Source organism: Nicotiana tabacum, chromosome 3 (assembly GCF_000715075.1).
Source record: "Nicotiana tabacum cultivar K326 chromosome 3, ASM71507v2, whole genome shotgun sequence".
Lineage (NCBI taxonomy): Eukaryota > Viridiplantae > Streptophyta > Magnoliopsida > Solanales > Solanaceae > Nicotiana > Nicotiana tabacum.
Window position 1 is genome coordinate 205,891,299 of NC_134082.1, and position 17,220 is coordinate 205,908,518.

Sequence of the window (17,220 nt, forward strand, 5' to 3'; positions counted from 1 at the left end):
AGTTTGCTTAATTTTGCTTGCATTGGAGAATATGAGGCGTTTCCTGTTCGCGCATCTGGGAAAATGCTCCTGCTTCTATCCCACTTAGAAAAATAGTTAGTTAAACCAAGTAAAATTATTCGTTACCTCGATTTGATTGGTCGGCGAGTAGGGAGGAATGTTACATTGAGCTATACGAGTATTCCCCTCACTAGGAAAGAAAGGAGCAATCGTCCAGCTAACTGCTATTTCAGCTAGAAAACCATCAATGTGCTAGAAGAACTTGAGTTTGCTTTTGGCCATTGATGCTTTTCCACTCTCCACATAGCATGCTGCTTTTTGAGTCCCTTTCGAACCAGAACATGAGTCGCTGGCCCCTAAAGTGACTGCAAAGTAGAGATAGATAGTGCAAAGAAATGTTAGGAGGGCAATCGCAGTTAGCAGGAAGCGGTGACGCTGAAGTAGAGTCGAACAACTCTCAAATTCATCACCTCGTGAATGTTGTCTTTTTAATGATGATGAAGTTGAAAATGCAGTCTGCGTCTGTGACCTCCCATGAGGTGAAAATATATTAACTTCAAGAACCATCGCTTATATACTGAATATTTTGCAACCGGATAGAATTCTCAATAGAACTCAATAAGGTAACCAGAGAGCACAATAAACAAAATGATAAACTAGCAAGCAATAATTAGACTAAGATTATCCAATCTAATACACCTGGACTTGAGCAGTGTCCAAAGTACTGAACAACTTTGAGATGCTAATGTGGTCCCTTATGCGACTGGCACAGAGAACTACATAATCCAGTTGAACATGGTCTACTTCTACCTGCAACCCATACTGGTCCTTGAAATGGGTGGATTCTTCCCTTTTAGAATATAAAAACCTGCCTCCAGGAGGACTCAAACTTGAGATCCAAATTGTAGCAGGCATTAAGAAACTACTACGTAAGTCAAGTTTGCATATCAGGATAGATTTCACATATGAATATGTTCCTGCGGGTGTTTCAGTAACTAGATGAAATTTTATTTCAGCTTAATATCAAACGTGCAGTTATATCCATGAACCCTGCAGTTGAACCAAAGAGCATAAACCTGTTCCCTAGTTGTGTCATTCTTTGGCTGAGATTTTCTTACCTAAGGGATTATATTAATAAGTAACATTTACAAGGAAATGTTCTTTCAGAAAGTTGTGACATGTGACTCATGAAGATTTTGTGGGTCATTAGTAAGCAAAAACTGTGGTAAATGTATGTGTTTTAGAAGCTACACAAGAACTTGCTAGAATCGAATTTTAGATCTAGAAGAAACTAAATTTTTAACTAGAAAATCCCCCCAGACGACGCCAAATTGTTTGACCAAAAAAAGTATGAGACCTTTTTTTTGTTAAACTAATTAAATAAGAAGATGGAGGGTAAATCCTAGTTAAGGATAATTAATTCTAGATCCGAGATGAATAATCTGAATAGAAAAACATAGCTGAGTATGAACGCTGACAATGATCATGACCAGACTTAATAACACAAAGAATGATGCATTAAGTAACATTAAATGACAATAAAATGTAAATAAAAGAAAAGATTCACCCAATCTTTATTGATACGGTTCCTCTTTCATTTGATAAAGATGAACGATAAATAAATACAAGAACCTTAGGACCCTTTTCGGATATGATGAAGGTCTGGGATCACAGATCCTCTAATCTCTTTAGAGATGGGTGTTTACATATTTTCTAAAGAGAGGGAGAGGGAGAGATAGAGAGCCCCCGTTTTTGGAAAGTCCTCCCCTCCTATTTATAAGGGGTATCCATATAAAAAGTACAATTAGAGGGAATTCTACTTTGAGGATTCTAAAGCAAGCTAGTTGTTTCATCACTGCCTGATCTTGGCCTTATTGATGATTGTCCGACCTCGGCCTAATCGACCTCGACCGTATTGATGACCGTATGACCTCGGCTTATTGATGATTGTTCGAACTCGGCCTTCCCGACCTCGGCCTTATTGATGACCGCCCGACCTCGGCCTTATTGATGACCGTCCGACCTTGGCCTGTCCGACTTCGATCTTATTGATGATTGTCTGACCTCGGCCTTATTGATGACTGTCCGACCTCGGCCTTATTGATGACCGTCCGACCTCGGCCTTATTGATGACCGTCCGACCTCGGCCTATTGATGACCGTCCGACCTCGACCTTATTGATGACCGTCCGACCTCGGCCTTATTGATGACCGTCCGACCTCGGCCTTATTGATGACCGTCCGACCTCGGCCTTATTGATGACCGTCCGACCTCGACCTATTGTCTCTGCGTGCCGAATTTCTCTGATATGATTTTAATCCATACAACTTCATACTTATTTAGAGTTATATTATGATATTATCCATGTTAACTTGCTTATGTCTCTATAGTGTCAAAATTTGTTAGTTATTGCTTGTTAGTTCGTCTTGAGGTTTAAGGTTACATGTCATCACGATCTTGGTAAGAATTTGAATCGTGATGTTCTCTCAACCACCTTCATTGTATGGATGTTATCTTCTTTTCAAGTATGTTTGGATACTAAACTGAGCGAATGGATCTTGGCTAAGTACATTTGTATTTTATCGATTCAATTTGTCTGATTTTGATCAAATCACGACTCAATTTGACTTGACTTGATCAAAATTCAAGTTTGAATTTTGGCTTGACTTGATCAAAATTCAAGTTTGTATTTTGCCTCAACCGAGTCGTATAATTATCCCCTAAATTCAAGTAATAAGTAAATTACTAGTATTTAACACAATTGGTTATAGTTTTGTTTACTGTACTAAATAGTAATTAATTATGTACTTGTTTATAAATATACCTAAACTTTTAATCGTATTGACTCTTATAGTTTCCATTATAAATTATTGTTGGAACTGTATATGAATATTCAAGTTAAGAAAACTTTTGTTTAGTCATCCCACTCCAGTTTATGCAATAGTATTTGATTGGACACGTAATTTAAGAAAAAATGGATGATTTTTCAAACTTATAGTCTAAAAAAAGATGTAGATATTTGTATTGTTATAAATATCTCATTTAGGTTAAAACTAAAATTTAGAGTTAAATTTAATTTCTAAATATAGCAAAAATGTGTTTTTTCTTTTAACGGGCAGATTAATATAGCAAAACAGAAAATAGTGATATAAGACCAGAGGAAAAATAGAACCAACAGGGGATGTAGCTCAAATGGTAGAGCGCTCGCTTTGCATGCGAGAGGCACGGGGTTCGATCCCCTGCATCTCCATATCGTTCGTTTTAATAATTATTTTATGAAGCATTACACTTTGTAGTGCATTTTCCAACAAGTCAGACGTAACCTGGAAAGTTATTAATCTTTTCTTGGAAGGGTAAAGTTCTCATAGACGATTTTATCTCATTGAATCTTTAGTGTGAAATGATCATTCAGCAACAATTTTTGACTGATAAAGAACAATAACAACAATAAATCTTGTGAATTCTCGCAACAATAAATCTTGTGAATTCTCGCAAATAAGGTCTGAGATGATAAGATATACGCAATCTTATCCCTACCATAAAATGACAAAGTGTCTGTTTTCGATAGTCCCTCGACTATAGTATTTCTTTCCCCACTATAGATTCCCTTTTCCCACTGATAAACATTTTATTAATACTCTCTCCGTTTCAATTTAGATGAGGTAGTTTGACTCGACACAGAGTTTAAGAAAAAAGAAAAACTTTTGAAACTTGTAGTCTTAAAAGCTTAAGAAGTAAACACTTTGTGGGGCCATGACATTTGTGTGATTTCTTATTAAGGATAAAATGAGTAAAATGAATAATTTAAAATTGAATTATTTTCAAATTTAAATATGTTATTTATTTTTAGTGAGGGAATAGTACTAGTTCTTTCCCTTTCCTGAAAAAGACAAAAAATGAGGGAGACAAGTGTGCCTGTAAGTAGTAATCTTATTTCATACTTGCCTTTGCGTACACGATATCACTAATTAACAAAGTATACACCAATAATGTTATTCATTGTTAGCTTGATTAGTTGAACAAATACAAAAGGCCCACGAAAAGGAAAATTCACACCGAGCTTGGAGTGTTTCTCTTATTTTCGGTCTTCTCCTTCAATGAAAAGTCTAACTTATTGTGGAGGCGGAATATTTTTGTAGTTTTCCTTCTTGAATTTTGTGTAATCGGCGAGCAGATTATCTCTTACTTTATGCTGCATACTTTCCGCCATATTCTTCATAACCTGTGATAGCATATACAAGGCAAAGTTAGAAAGATCATTTGCTAGTAGCTAGTCCTTACTAAATTAGTGTTTTAAAATACAGGAATACCATTATCTTCTAAGAAAATAAAAAATCTCGATCGTAATATCATAAGTTGAAATATTAGTAAAACTCCAACTATTAGTGTTCGATTAAGCAGGGGGGCGGCCAAAAGTTTCAGAGATTAAAAAGGGATCTTTACATAAACAGGCGGATGGATTCTCTGTTTACTTTTCCTAGCATATATACATTGATTATAAACGATTATACTCATATTATATATTACTATAAATTAAGGGTAACCCGATGCACTAAGCTCCCGCTATGCGGGCGGGGTCCGGGGAAGGGCCGGACTATAAGGGTCTATCGTACGCGGCCTTACCCTGCATTTCTGCAAGAGTTTCCACGGCTCGAAGGAGGTCACGGGTTATAGTACATATTATACATATGCCGGCTATTTTTAGTGTAAGTGGTTAGATGGACGATTATTTAGGTTAATTCTTCTAAAATATCACACGTCAATTTCAACCGATGAAAGTAAATTTTTGAAGTAGAATTATTGTATGCATGGTGTAAAATTCTATTTTTAGTAGTTGAAAATTGTAGTTTCTAACCGATTGTGTAACATGTTGATGAACATGTGGAGGAACCAAAGCAAGCATAGGAGGCGGAGCGAAGCTAAGGCTCATATTGAAATGACCTTTGATCCTGCTTCTTGTTCCTCTTCTATCTGGGTAAAGTGCTCCTTCCATATTAATCCTGAATTCTGATGGTTTATTTTCCCCCTCTGTCACCCCTTCTAGATCCCATTTTGTCTGCATATATAGCAAATTAACCACAAGTAATTAATTATTATGTACTTACAAAGATAAATTTAGATTCTCGATCGAGTATATGCAATTTGAAGTATATATATGTACTTACAATTTTCAGCTCGAGAACAGTAGAGGTATTGGTGGGAACGCCAGAAGGGTACTCTTTTCCTTTAGTTTTGTATCTAATTCTCATAATAACAACAGGCCAGGCTGTGAGGAATAAAAAGGCTATCGGTTCCATTCGGATTCTCCATTCCTCCTGCACCATATACGTATGAGTTTAATAATACAACAACCCAGTGTAATCTCACTAGTGAGGTCTGGGGAGGGTAGAATGTACGCAGACCTTATCCCTACTTTCAAGAAGGCAGAGAGGTTGTTTCTGATAGACCCTCAGGAAAGCTAAAAGAAGGACAACAACAAGCATACCAATCGGAAAACCGAAGCAAAAATACAAAACTAACAGTAGGTACTATAATTAGAAAGCCGAAATGAAAGCAACAACAAGTAATAAAACAGAAGTCAAGAGATACGACTGCGGACAACGCTCGGCTACCTATCCTAACCCTTTACCTTTATTCTCAACCCCAATACGATGATTAATTTCCGTTACACAGAACTACATACAGAAAATTTGAGAACGTCCCATCTCTCGAGGTGGAAGCACTGATTTTGTAATATAAGCTTCTATTTACATTGAATAATAAATTATAGATACATCAAAATCGATCACAAGGAAGACAAATATGGTAAGATAAGTAGCTTTTGCAACTATCATATGGGAAAAAGATTACTATCAGACAAATCATGTTTTTAGTAGATGTGAACCAAAATATAATTACGTGCTAACAAAAAAGAAGAGTACTACTAGTAGTAGTATTTAACCTCGTTAACACGTTGGGTTCCTCTGTTCTCTGGAAATATGGCTTTGAAAACTCTGGGCTTGTCCTCCATGTACCTGTCGAAAGAAGCCTGTAGCCACCCATTATTGTTCATGCGGATTCAACGGAATTTTATATACACATTTTAAACTCTAGCTTTGAACTAACTAACTCTAGATTCTGAACACAAACCATACGAAGAAAAGAGAACGTACATCAGGGGATTCATAGAGGGGCATATCGGCTTGAACGGTAATTTGTGAAGTGTATGTCTGCTGCGCGTTTATGGTAAAACTCGAATATTTTTGCTTTTTTGTTGCACTCAAAGCCAAAGCCCCCCCTCTGTAATATTGCAAATGATCTCTACTTGTGCCTCTCTGCAACAAGCTATTTACGCTAAGATGTGAACATGAGGGAACTGCCACTGACATCTTGATAGTAGTAGTAGTAATTCTTATTGATTCGATCAGCTCTCTATTTAATTCCTTTATGTACCTCTTTAAATTCTTTCTTTTAGAAAATTCGGTTACCTTTGCTTTCACCAAACTCAACCTTATGAAAGTGAAATGACAGGACCACGTAGATTTAGAGTATATTACACATGAAGGCAAGGGAATCCTCTGCGTGGAAGTTTAGGAATATTGAATAATCGCACAACCTAATTATCTACTATTTGTTTGCCCGCATTTCGAAAAACGTCAAATATGGACTTCACATGATATGGATCGTGGCGTTGGGATGTTGTCCTTGTCAAGGCTTTTGATCTTATGACGCCTTTACTTTTATTGTGTCTCCAGCCTAAATTACAGTCTTTGGCCAAATTCCGGGTATGTGTTTGACCAAAATGTATAAGTGTTTTTGAGCGGCACCAAAAGCAGAAACAATTTTTTCTAGTTTGGGAAAGCAGAAATTAATTTCTTTAAGACAAAAGTATCCTTACTATAAATTTTGTATTTGTTAAATTATTCTTTATTAACTTTTTCTTTTTCTTTTTTCTTTTTCTTTTTTTATTTCTACTATCCTTTTCGTCCTTTTTATTTATTCTATTTTCATCTTATTTTTATTCTCCTTCTTTTTCTTCTATTCTCCTTCATTCTTTTTTCTATTTTTCGTCCTTTTGGACTGCTAGACTTAGTCCTCGTATGAGGGCCTACAATTCTGTTGTGATGCAATGTGAATGTATGACTTGGCCAGCAAAACCCACTATCCAAGCACCTAGGTGATTTCGAATGACTCCTCATATGCCGTCCGTATCAGTGTTACATGAGGTTGCACCATCCGTATTTAATTTGTAAAAATTTGGTTTGGGTGGTATTCACCTTAGGTTTAGACATACTTTATTAGGTTGTGTGGGTTGCGATGCAGCCATGTACGCAAAACTCAATAGCTTGATGTAAGACAAAATTTGGACTAGTTTTTAGGTATGTTTTGTCATAGAGATTGCGATTACGGGTAAGACAGATATTCCATAAACTTAATGGTATAAAAGTGCGAGGGGTCAATTTATGTGGGAGGTGAAGTGCCTTTCAATATATGAGTGTGTGCAGCCAAAGCTTAGGTGAGTCCATGGTTGAAAGGTTATTGATGTAACCCTGGATTCCTATGATATGCCAATACTGTTGAGCGTTTGGGCATGTTAGAAAAATATAATTTAGAGTTTCAGAAGCAGCCGTGCAGGTAGAACAATTTGCTACTGTTGCTATGCCAATAGAATGCAGGTAATGACGTGTAAGTAGCCTATTATGCTGAAGTAGCCAAAGAAATGTTTTGATTTTTGGTTGGATTGATAATACCAAAATCCATTTAAAAAGGTTAGCTGGAGTAGTGATGTGAGTGTTGGTATTGACTAGGGCCTTATACATAGTTTTGATAGTAAATTGTCCGTTGTTAGTGAGGGCCTAAAAAAGTTGGTCTGATTGGTGCGTGTATATAGAAAGGTAGTGCTTGTTGATTGTATTTTTAATGTGGGGAGGAATATCAAAGGTGATTGGCCCAATTCCATCCATGTGAGGTCAAGATTGTAGAAAGTGTAAAGGTTTGATGAAACTGCAGAGGTCCTTGGATTAGACAGCGCAAAGGCGTCCCTAATTTAATCCAAGAGTCTGTCCGTAAGTTAATATTGTTCCATGTTCCAATTCTCCACTGGAGACCAAGTTGACAATGATTCCACCCATTGAGAATATTGCGCCTAGTTGGAGAGTGGTTAGCGATGGAGGTTAGAGGGAGGTATTTGTGTAATAAAGTCTTAGCCCATAGAGAATGTGGGGATTGAAAAATCTTCCAAGCCAAGTTAGCAAACAAAGCGTTATTCTTAATTCTAAGTGTTTGAATATTCAATCCTCCCCTATATGTAGAGGTTATAATATCCTTCCATTATAGAAGATATAATTTTTTCCCTTGTGACAGTTGTACCCCAAAGGAAATTGCGTTGGTACTGTTCCATTTTATTAATGATACTCATTGGAATATGAATGTATTGCATGACATGGTTGGGGAGAGTATTCAAGGTTGATTTGATGAGAGTAGTTCTCTCCGCCATGGTCATGAATTTTACTTTCTAGCCAGCTAATCTATTTTTGAAGTTATCCAATAGGAATTGAAAGTCACTCATTTTGAAACGGGAATGAAATATAGAAAAACCTAAATATTTACCAAATGAGTCCCCTTCCTTGATTGAGAATGACTGAAAAACAAAGTTCTTATGAGTTTGTGAGCAATTTTTTGAGAAAAAGATTTTTGATTTTTTGAAATTTATTTTTTGGCCGGAATGCTTAGTAAAGTGGTCTATTACATCTATAATAGCATGACAACTTTTGATAGTGATCTTAGAAAGCAGAATTATGTCGCCTGCAAAGAATAGATGTAAAATTTTGGGGCCCATTTTCGAAAGACGGATAGGTTGTCAGTTGAGATAGTCCACTGATATAGTAATACTGTGCGAGAACATTTCCATACACATTATGAAGAGGTAAGGTGACAAAGGATCTCCCTGAGAATGCCCCTAGAGGGATTAAAATAGGAAGTAAGGGTTCCATTTATTAGAATAGAAGTAGAAGTAGTAGTAATACACCACATTATTAAATTGAAGTATAGAAGAGTTTTTTTTGGATAAAGGACCATTCTAGGAGATTAAATACTTTTTCAAGATCTAATCTTAAAAGCATGTTACTATTTTTTCCTTTCATTTTTTAAAAGTGTGTAAGAGTTTCTTGAACTATTATAGCATTATCCGAAGCTCTCTTGCCCTGTTGAAAACTAGTTTGGGTTGGTCCTATTATTTTAAAAATTATAGGCTTAAGTCTATTAGAAATAATCTTTGTGATACGCTTGTAAATAGTGTTACACAAGCTGCTTGGCCGATATTGATGGATGGTGTGTGCATGCTTGACTTTAGATATTAGGCAAAGATATTGTTACGTGACGCCTTCCTGATGTTCTTTGGAAGGGCAACGTAAGGCTAAGCAACCGATGTCAGTGCGGTTGTTGTCCGCCAATGAGGTCCCCTCCACACACTAGACTAGATTGTCAGTGCCGTGCGGGAAAACCAATGTCACGAGCAATTGGGGAGGCTGAGAGAGAATTGGGTTTTGAATGATGATGATGATTTTATTGATGACTGAAATGCTGATTACAAAAGATGTGGTGTCGAGGGGGAGAGACACCAGTACAGAAAATTGCTTGCTTGAAAATGTTTGATTGTTTGGTCCCCCTTAATAATGCTTAAAAAAAATAAACCAACATTACATGACTAGTCCTAATAAAGCTGTAGAAGCACACTGAATGAAAATAATGTAAACTAGCCTATAATTACAATGAAAAGGACTTAGTTTATTACAAGGTAGAACTAAGTCCGATGGCAGCAACTTTGTCTTGCGGGTCAGGGTCTGCGCGCGCGTTGCTGTGGGCGTGCGCGACACTTGTTGTGTTGGCCTAAGTCTAGGAGCTGGTGCTTGGCATCAAGGTCTGTGTGCGAGGCGCTACTAGAATGGGCCTGCAGCTGGGCGCTGGCGAGGCATCAGGATCTGCGCGCGCGACATTGTCAGGGCGCGCGACGCTGTTGTCATTGGCGAGCCCTAGGGCGCTGGCGAGAGGCATCGGTGGGGCGACAGAGGCGCATGCACGCTTGTCACTTGGCGTAGGCAAGACCACGGGGCCGACCATGGCGCTAGGCATTGTGAGGCTTGCTAGGCCGCCATGGGGCGCGGCCAAGGGGTCATGGGGCATGTCTGGAAAGCAGCCCATGGCATTCTCCCGCACCTGAGTTGGCGCCATCCTCGGAGCCTTATGATGATGATGATGATGCTTCTGGTGGTTGTTGGATGGGAGGTCTGCGCCCCTCTGTTCTGTGAGCTTGCTGTTGTAGCGACGCAATGATTTCATGCGGCTGACATGGAAGACTGGATGGATCTTCCACCAGGATGGAGTTTTCACCTGGTATGTGGACTTCCCAATGCGTTTTTTGATGGGTAGAGGCCCGATGTATTTTTGTTGCAGGCGGGGGTCATGGGTCCTCTCTGCAAACAAGTACCGCTTTGGGATGCATAGCATTACTTTGTCCCCTATTTGATGTTGGGCAAAGCAAAGATTTTGTTCGGTAAATCTTTTTGCCCGCTCTTGGGCTTTGACGAGATAGCTCCGCACTATCCCCATGTTGTGCTCCCATTCGCTCGAGAAATTGGCAGCTCGAGGAGATTTCGGCATGGTTGATGCATTCACCGTTTGCAGGAGAAGCGGTTGCTGTCCGGTAACAATTTCAAAAGAGCTCTTGTTTGTATGATGGATCTTTTGAGAATTGAAACACAGTTGAGTAGCATCCAGGAGCTTCACCCAATGCTTCTGTGATCCGGTTGCAAAGTTGCGGAGATATTCCTCCAGCATGTTATCGAATCGGTCTGTTAGGCCATCCGATGATGGATGGATGTCTGAGTTGTGACTCAATGTTGACCCAAAGCACTTGAAGATATGGGTCCAAAAGTTGCTAGTGAAGCGTGAGTCGCACCTACTAACACTGTCTTTGGGCAGGCCCCAATATTTGACAATGTGCGAGAAGAAGAGTCGAGTTGTATCTTCTGCTGAGATGTTCTGCGGGGCTGCTATGAAGGTTGCATAGTTTGAAAACTGATCTATGATAACCATGATGGATGTAAGATTACCAACTTGTGGCAATCCAGTGATGAATCTGAGGGAAACACTTTCTCATGGTCTCTGTGGGACATGTAATGGCTGCAAGGGTCCCGTCTGTGATGAGTGATCCGACTTATCCTTGTGGCATGGCTGACAAGTCTTCACATGTTGAGGAGCGTCACTAGTCTTTTGAGGCCGATGACATGATGGCTGATTGTTGCCGTGAAGGGTAGCCGGAACCAGGGCTTCATATCTGTTGACTACCTTCTCCAACTGCATGGCCGAGATGTTTTCAGCGGCCATCTTTATGGGAAAGCATGGTATGGTGCAGGGCTTGGCCCCGTTTTCTCCCATCATCAGGAGCATGTTGGCATATGGTACCGGTATGGTGTTGGTTTGCCTCATGAACTCCAAACCCACTATGATGTCGAAGTCATCTATGATTGCGATGCGCAGGTCGATGCTTCCTTTGTATGGGCCAAGTTTCACCGAGACATTTGTAGTTGTTCCACCCAATGTCTGGGGTGGTGAGTTGATAGCCTTGATGCGGCCTTTGCTCTTTTGCACGACAAGACCCAAGCGCTCTACTTGAGTTGAAGCCAAGTAGCTGTAGGTAGCACCTGTGTCTATCAATGCGTGAAGGGGCTTGCCATTCACTTTCAATTCGACAAACATTAGGGTCCTCACTTGTTTAGGAGGCCTCTCGTCCATCTTTTCCTTCCCTTTCTTGGTGATTGGGACTGATGTTTTCTTAGGAGGACATGCACTGGTCCCCGCTAAGGCATAGGGGATAGAGCCAACAATTGCATTGAAGGCGCCTACCTGGTCTTCTTCTGATGTATCTGATGCGTCTGACTCATCCTCGACAGTCTGATGAGCATTGACCTTTATGTTTGGGCATTCATTGTTCCAATGTGCCCCGCCGCAATGACGGCATTCTGAGGGAGGCTTTCTCCCCTGATTGTTGTTGATGGATGCAACACTGTTGCTGCTGGAGGGAGGAGTCTTAGTTTTGGATGCACTCCGATCTCCCCCACTTTTGCTTGGGCCACCATTGCTGGGATGGTTCCCATTGAATCCCCTTGGACAGACGGCTGGGGCCTGTCGTTCTGAGTTCCCAAATGATAATCGCCAAGGCATTCTGCAACTTGAATGGCCTTGGGCAGGGTGTCTATCCATTGTCTCTGTAGTTCCATACGGGCATGAGGTTTCAAACCTTCTATGAATGAGAAGAGTTTGTATTTGTCCCCCATGTCGCATATGTTTAGCATGAGTGCGGAGAATTCGCGCATGTACTCCCGCACTGATCTGGCGTGGCGGAGCTCCCGTAGCTTTCCCTTGTATTGTATTCCACATTTTCGGGGAAGAACTACAGGCATATGGCTGCCTTCAATTCATCCCATGTCTGAAGAGTATCTTCACCGGCCTTGATGGCTTCGTATTTAACCCGCCACCAAAGTTTAGCATCGCCCTAAAGATACATGGCAGCAGTCGCTACCTTTTTGGATTCTTCCAAGTGGCCCACGACATCGAAGTATTGTTCGATGTCGAAGATGAAGTTTTCCACTTCTTTAGCATCCCGGGATTCGTCGTATGGCTTTGGCTCTGGTATCTTAAGCTTTTGTGGAATGGGGGTGAGGTTTGCTACACCCCTGATGTGGTTGTCGCCTCCTCGAAGTAGGCTCTGTAGGGCAGCATTGACAACATTGAGCTTGCCTGTCAAGTCGTCTATGGTTTGCTGCATGGTAGTTAATCTGTATGCCTCTTGTTGCTGATGGGCTAAATCGTCGGAACGCTCCTGTTGGAGGTCCTCAAATTTGCCATGAATATTGGCAGTTTCGATGGCTGCCATTTGTCGGTCATCGTCAGAGACCCGACTGATATTTGCAATATCATTTTCTTCCTGTCGCATTCGGCGGTCCAGGTCGTCCAACCTTTGCACTAGGTTGTTGTTTTGATCAGGCACCGTATCCACGATGGGTCGTAATCGGTCAACCGTCTCTTCTAGGGATGCCAGGCGCTCCCCATGATTCACCATGGTCAGAAATGGCGATGATGGAAATTGTGTTCTTTTGTCCGATGTCGAGCCTAGGCTCTGATACCAACTGTTACGCAATGCCTTCCTGATGTTCTTTGGAAGGGAAACGTAAGGCTAAGCAACCGATGTCAGTGCGGTTGTTGTCCGCCAATGAGGTCCCCTCCGCATGCTAGAATAGATTATCAGTGTCGTGCGGGAAAACCAATGTCACGAGCAATTGTGGAAGCTGAGAGAGAATTGGGTTTTGAATGATGATGATGATTTTATTGATGACTGAAATGCTGATTACAAAAGATGCAGTGTCAAGGGGGAGAGACACCAGTACAGAAAATTGCTTGCTTGAAAATGTTTGATTGTTTGGTCCCCCTTAATAATGCTTAAAAAAAATAAACCAACATTACTTGACTAGTCCTAATAAAGCTGTAGAAGCACACTGAATGAAAATGATGTAAACTAGCCTACAATTACAATGAAAAGGACTTAGTTTATTACAAGGTAGAACTAAGTCCAATGGCAGAAACTTTGTCTTGCGGGTCAGGGTTTGCGCGCGTGTTGCTGTGGGCGCGCGCGACACTTGTTGTGTTGGCCTGAGGCTAGGAACTGGTGCTTGGCATCAGGGTCTGTGCGCGAGGCGCTGCTAGTATGGGCCTGCAGCTGGGCGCTGGCGAGGCATCAGGATCTGCGCGCGCGACATTGTCAAGGCGCGCGACGCTATTGTCATTGGCCAGCCCTTGGGCGCTAGAGAGAGGCATCGGTGGGGTGACAGAGGCGCATGCGCGCTTGTCACCTGGCACAGTCAAGACCACGGGGCCGACCATGGCGCTAAGCATTGTGAGGCTTGTCAGGCCGCCATGGGGCGCGGCCAAGGGGTCATGGGGCGTGTCTGGAAAGCAGCCCATGAAAATATGTACGATTGATTTCAGTAGGAATCACCTTAGCTAAGAAAATTTGGTGACAAAACTGTTTGATCTTAGAGCCTACTTCTCGCCAGTATTTTTAGTAAAAATAAGGATTTAAGCCATTAGGTTCGGGTGCCTTATAGGGTTTAAAACTGTGAAGAGCACGAGTGATTTCATAGTCGTTAAGAGGTCCATCTAAGATTTGGAAATCAGCATTACTAGGTAGGCTGGAATTTGAGTCTTGATGTAAGTGAAAGGATTGTGTGTGCTAATGTGGTAAATAAATTTTGGTAGTAAACAAAGATTTGTTGGTGGATCTCAGCAAGGTTAAAGCACCAATTACCAACAGTGTCTTTTAGAGCAATTATCCTATTTTTTCTCTCTTTGAAGTGTGGAAATATGAAAAAATTTAGTGTTAGCGTCACCATTATTGAGCCAAGTTATACGAGATTTAAGCTTCCAAAAATCTTCTTCTAGTCGAAGGATGTTACTATAATCATTAGTTAATTGATTCTCTAGGTTTTGAAGGAAGGTACTTGTAAGATAATGAACTGATGATTGGATTCCTGAGTGTCGAGCCAATATCTTACGCTTACATTGGAAGATATTACCAAAAGTATGTTTATTCCAGTGAAGGACTACCTCTTAAAAGATTTTTATGGTATCAATGAGAGTTGAATTGTTAGCCCAGACTTAGAACTAATTGGTGGAACTCGGGGTGTGAAGTCCACATAGTTTCAAAACGAAAAATCTTCTTGGTAAAAGGGCGCCTAGATTCTAAAGTGAGTAGAAGAGGATAATAATCGGAGTAGGTTCTAGGCAAGTGTTGCATTGTTGCCTCTGTGTCGATATTTAACCAATCATAGTTTGCTAAAATACGATTAAGTCATTTTAAAATTGTGTACCCATGTCTACGTTTATTAGTCCATGTAAAGCGGCTACCTCTAAACCCTAAGTCAATTGAATCACAATAGTTAAGACAATGTGCAAAGTTGTCTGCTATATTGTTACTAATAGGCCGCCCACCAAATTTTTCACGGGAACGTAAAAGTTCATTGAAATCCCCCTATTAACCGAGGACCTTGAACAGTGTCATGTAAATGCATTAAATTTTCCTAAAGTCTATTGCGAACTTGGTATGAATTACTAGCATAAATTGCAGATAGTAACCATTTAGGTGTCGTGGGACATACCCAGACTAGGCAATAGATTTCCTGTTTGGACATCCATAGCTCCTCCACATTTATTAAAGTTTCATTCCACAACACAACCAAACCACCTATGAGTCCATTAGCAGATACCTGCTACATGTTAGTGAACTGGAAATCGTCGCCAAGTATTGTGTGATCCTGCATGTGGGTCTCTAGAAGGATATCTAAAACTAGCCTATGATTGTCTAGCAAAGACCGAAAGTGATGCCTAAATATGCATTATGAGAACCTCTACAACTCCATATTAGAAAATTCATGCTTGGATGAGAGGGGGTGACCTGATCAGTTAGGTCTGGGATCCGAGGATTGACAACGTATGTTGTTGTCTGTTCTTGATCCATCACTGGGGAAATATACCGAAGCATTGGAATTATGACTATGACATATTTCCCTGTTTCACGGTTTGTCATCACTCGAAGATTTAGGCTGCATGTTTCCAATTCTGGCGGGCATTTGAGTATGAATATTTTTCGTATTGCTCCTTGAGATTGTAGAGTTGTATACCCTTTAACCATAAGAATTTGATTCTTGTTTCCCTCATCTCTTCTAGAATCTCCGCTATTTCCTGCCTTGTTTGTGTGCCTAGTGCATTTGGAGTGGGAGGGGGTGCGTGTGGAGGGATATCCTATGGTGTCAATGGGTCGTATGCGCTGCTTGGTGTGGAGTAGGGGGAGAGTGGGTTTAAAGAGTTGATGGGTTGAAACCAAGGGGCATAGATTTGTCCCTAGTGATGTGAAGATAGAGAGGTAGTAGGTTTATGGTGGGATTCACTTGAGGAGTTGAAGGGTGCATGAGGTACGTCCATTGTGGTGGGTGTGAACTGGAGGCTTGGTGATCTATTAGTAGAGGTGTCTGTGTTGTGTACCACTGAGTCTGAGCATATGCTCCATTCCTAACCTCATCCACGCTGTTACTATCTCGGCTAAATGTGTTGGATTTTGAACTAGGAGGACAACTTCCTAGTTGTTGAGTTCTAAAGTGAAGATCAAGGCATAGACCTGGAGGACCATCTCCAACCACGATTAAAGTGGTTGGTCTATTGATTGGGGTTGAGATGCGTAAATTAGTGGTATGGTCGGACGGGGAAGGTGTGGACCTTTCATGGTCATATGTGAAAGATGGAAGAATTGGTTGTTGTTGTGAATGATTTCCCTGAGGTAAGTGTTGGTGTTGCGATCTGGAAATATGGGGTGTTGCATGGTTAGAGGTAGAGGAGGAGATGTGAGCAGAAACAATGATGGAATTGGATGGTATGTGTTTTAATGGAGTGAGAGTAGTAGTAAGCGTGGGTGGAGTCGTTGATATGGAAGTAGAATAAAGGTTTTGTAGAGGAGAAGAGTGAAGGTTGGGATTTGCATGACGATCTTCACATGGTGTGGACTGATTGTATTACATTGGAAGTGAAGATTGAGTAGATTCTTTAGGGTCGTAGGACACTGTAGCATGCAAAGTACTGTTGCTAATGCTGAGTTATTTCGGAGGATTAGAAGGAGTGTCGAGGGCGGTGGTGGAGTTGTCAATTGATGATTAGCTGTTGAGAATGACTAGTTTATTTGGTGGAGAGGGGTTGTAACGTGGCTTTGTGGGGCTGAGTGGCGTGGCCAACCTATTACTTGAAACTAGGCTTTGTTGAGCTACGTATATTTGGTCAGAAGTAGAGCAACTAGTCTTACCATTGGCAGATTTGGTCTGTGGGTCTGAGCATTGGAAACTCCCTTGTTTCATGTTAATTAGTGGGCTATATGTAGTGAGAGTATCAGTGTGTGATTTGGGCTCAGAATTGGGGCATGGAAGCATTGGGTTCGTGGAGACAAGGTCGGTGATGGCCATGTTAGGATCCATTTTGTATAGAGCATCGAATTTGTTAACAAGGTCATTATTGGACCTTGTTGGGGGAGCTGAATTAGATATTGTCAAGTGGGCCTGTTTGGGCCTGATGTGTGTCGTTGCCACCACCATCTCCATCTTGGTGTTGCCTAGTGTTGTAAAAGGCAAAAAGCGCAAAAAGGCG

The 17,220-nt window shown here is 40.8% G+C and overlaps 1 protein-coding gene and 1 non-coding gene across 3 annotated transcripts; one reads left to right on the forward strand and one right to left on the reverse strand.

Annotated features, from left to right (window-relative positions):
* The first annotated feature begins 3,177 nt into the window (after positions 1 to 3,177).
* TRNAA-UGC (transfer RNA alanine (anticodon UGC)) lies at positions 3,178 to 3,250 on the forward strand. The gene has a single exon. It is a non-coding gene; the product is annotated as a tRNA-Ala (tRNA).
* A 662-nt stretch (positions 3,251 to 3,912) lies between these two features.
* On the reverse strand, positions 3,913 to 6,464 carry LOC107797935 (uncharacterized). 2 transcript variants are annotated; one of them, XM_016620861.2, is made up of 5 exons: positions 6,153 to 6,464; positions 5,942 to 6,028; positions 5,166 to 5,315; positions 4,856 to 5,056; positions 3,913 to 4,222 (listed from the first exon to the last, which is right to left on the reverse strand). In XM_016620861.2, the coding sequence occupies exons 1-5, from the start codon at positions 6,366 to 6,368 to the stop codon at positions 4,112 to 4,114; spliced, it is 765 nt and encodes a 254-aa protein (XP_016476347.2). In that variant the 5' UTR covers positions 6,369 to 6,464; the 3' UTR covers positions 3,913 to 4,111. The 2 variants fall into 2 exon arrangements, with proteins under 2 accessions (XP_016476347.2, XP_075106554.1); XM_075250453.1 differs by having other exon boundaries at positions 4,942 to 5,056; positions 6,153 to 6,452.
* Positions 6,465 to 17,220: the final 10,756 nt, after the last annotated feature.

What these genes read in the sequence shown, in the direction of transcription:
- LOC107797935 (XM_016620861.2), bottom strand. Translation starts at nt 6,368, where the DNA reads ATGTCAGTGGCAGTTCCCTCATGTTCACATCTTAGCGTAAATAGCTTG. An exon ending in CCCTCTATGAATCCCCTGAT is followed by an intron (nt 6,029 to 6,152) that starts GTACGTTCTCTT and finishes GGGTGGCTACAG; the next exon opens with GCTTCTTTCGACAGGTACAT. An exon ending in GAACCCAACGTGTTAACGAG is followed by an intron (nt 5,316 to 5,941) that starts GTTAAATACTAC and finishes TATATGGTGCAG; the next exon opens with GAGGAATGGAGAATCCGAAT.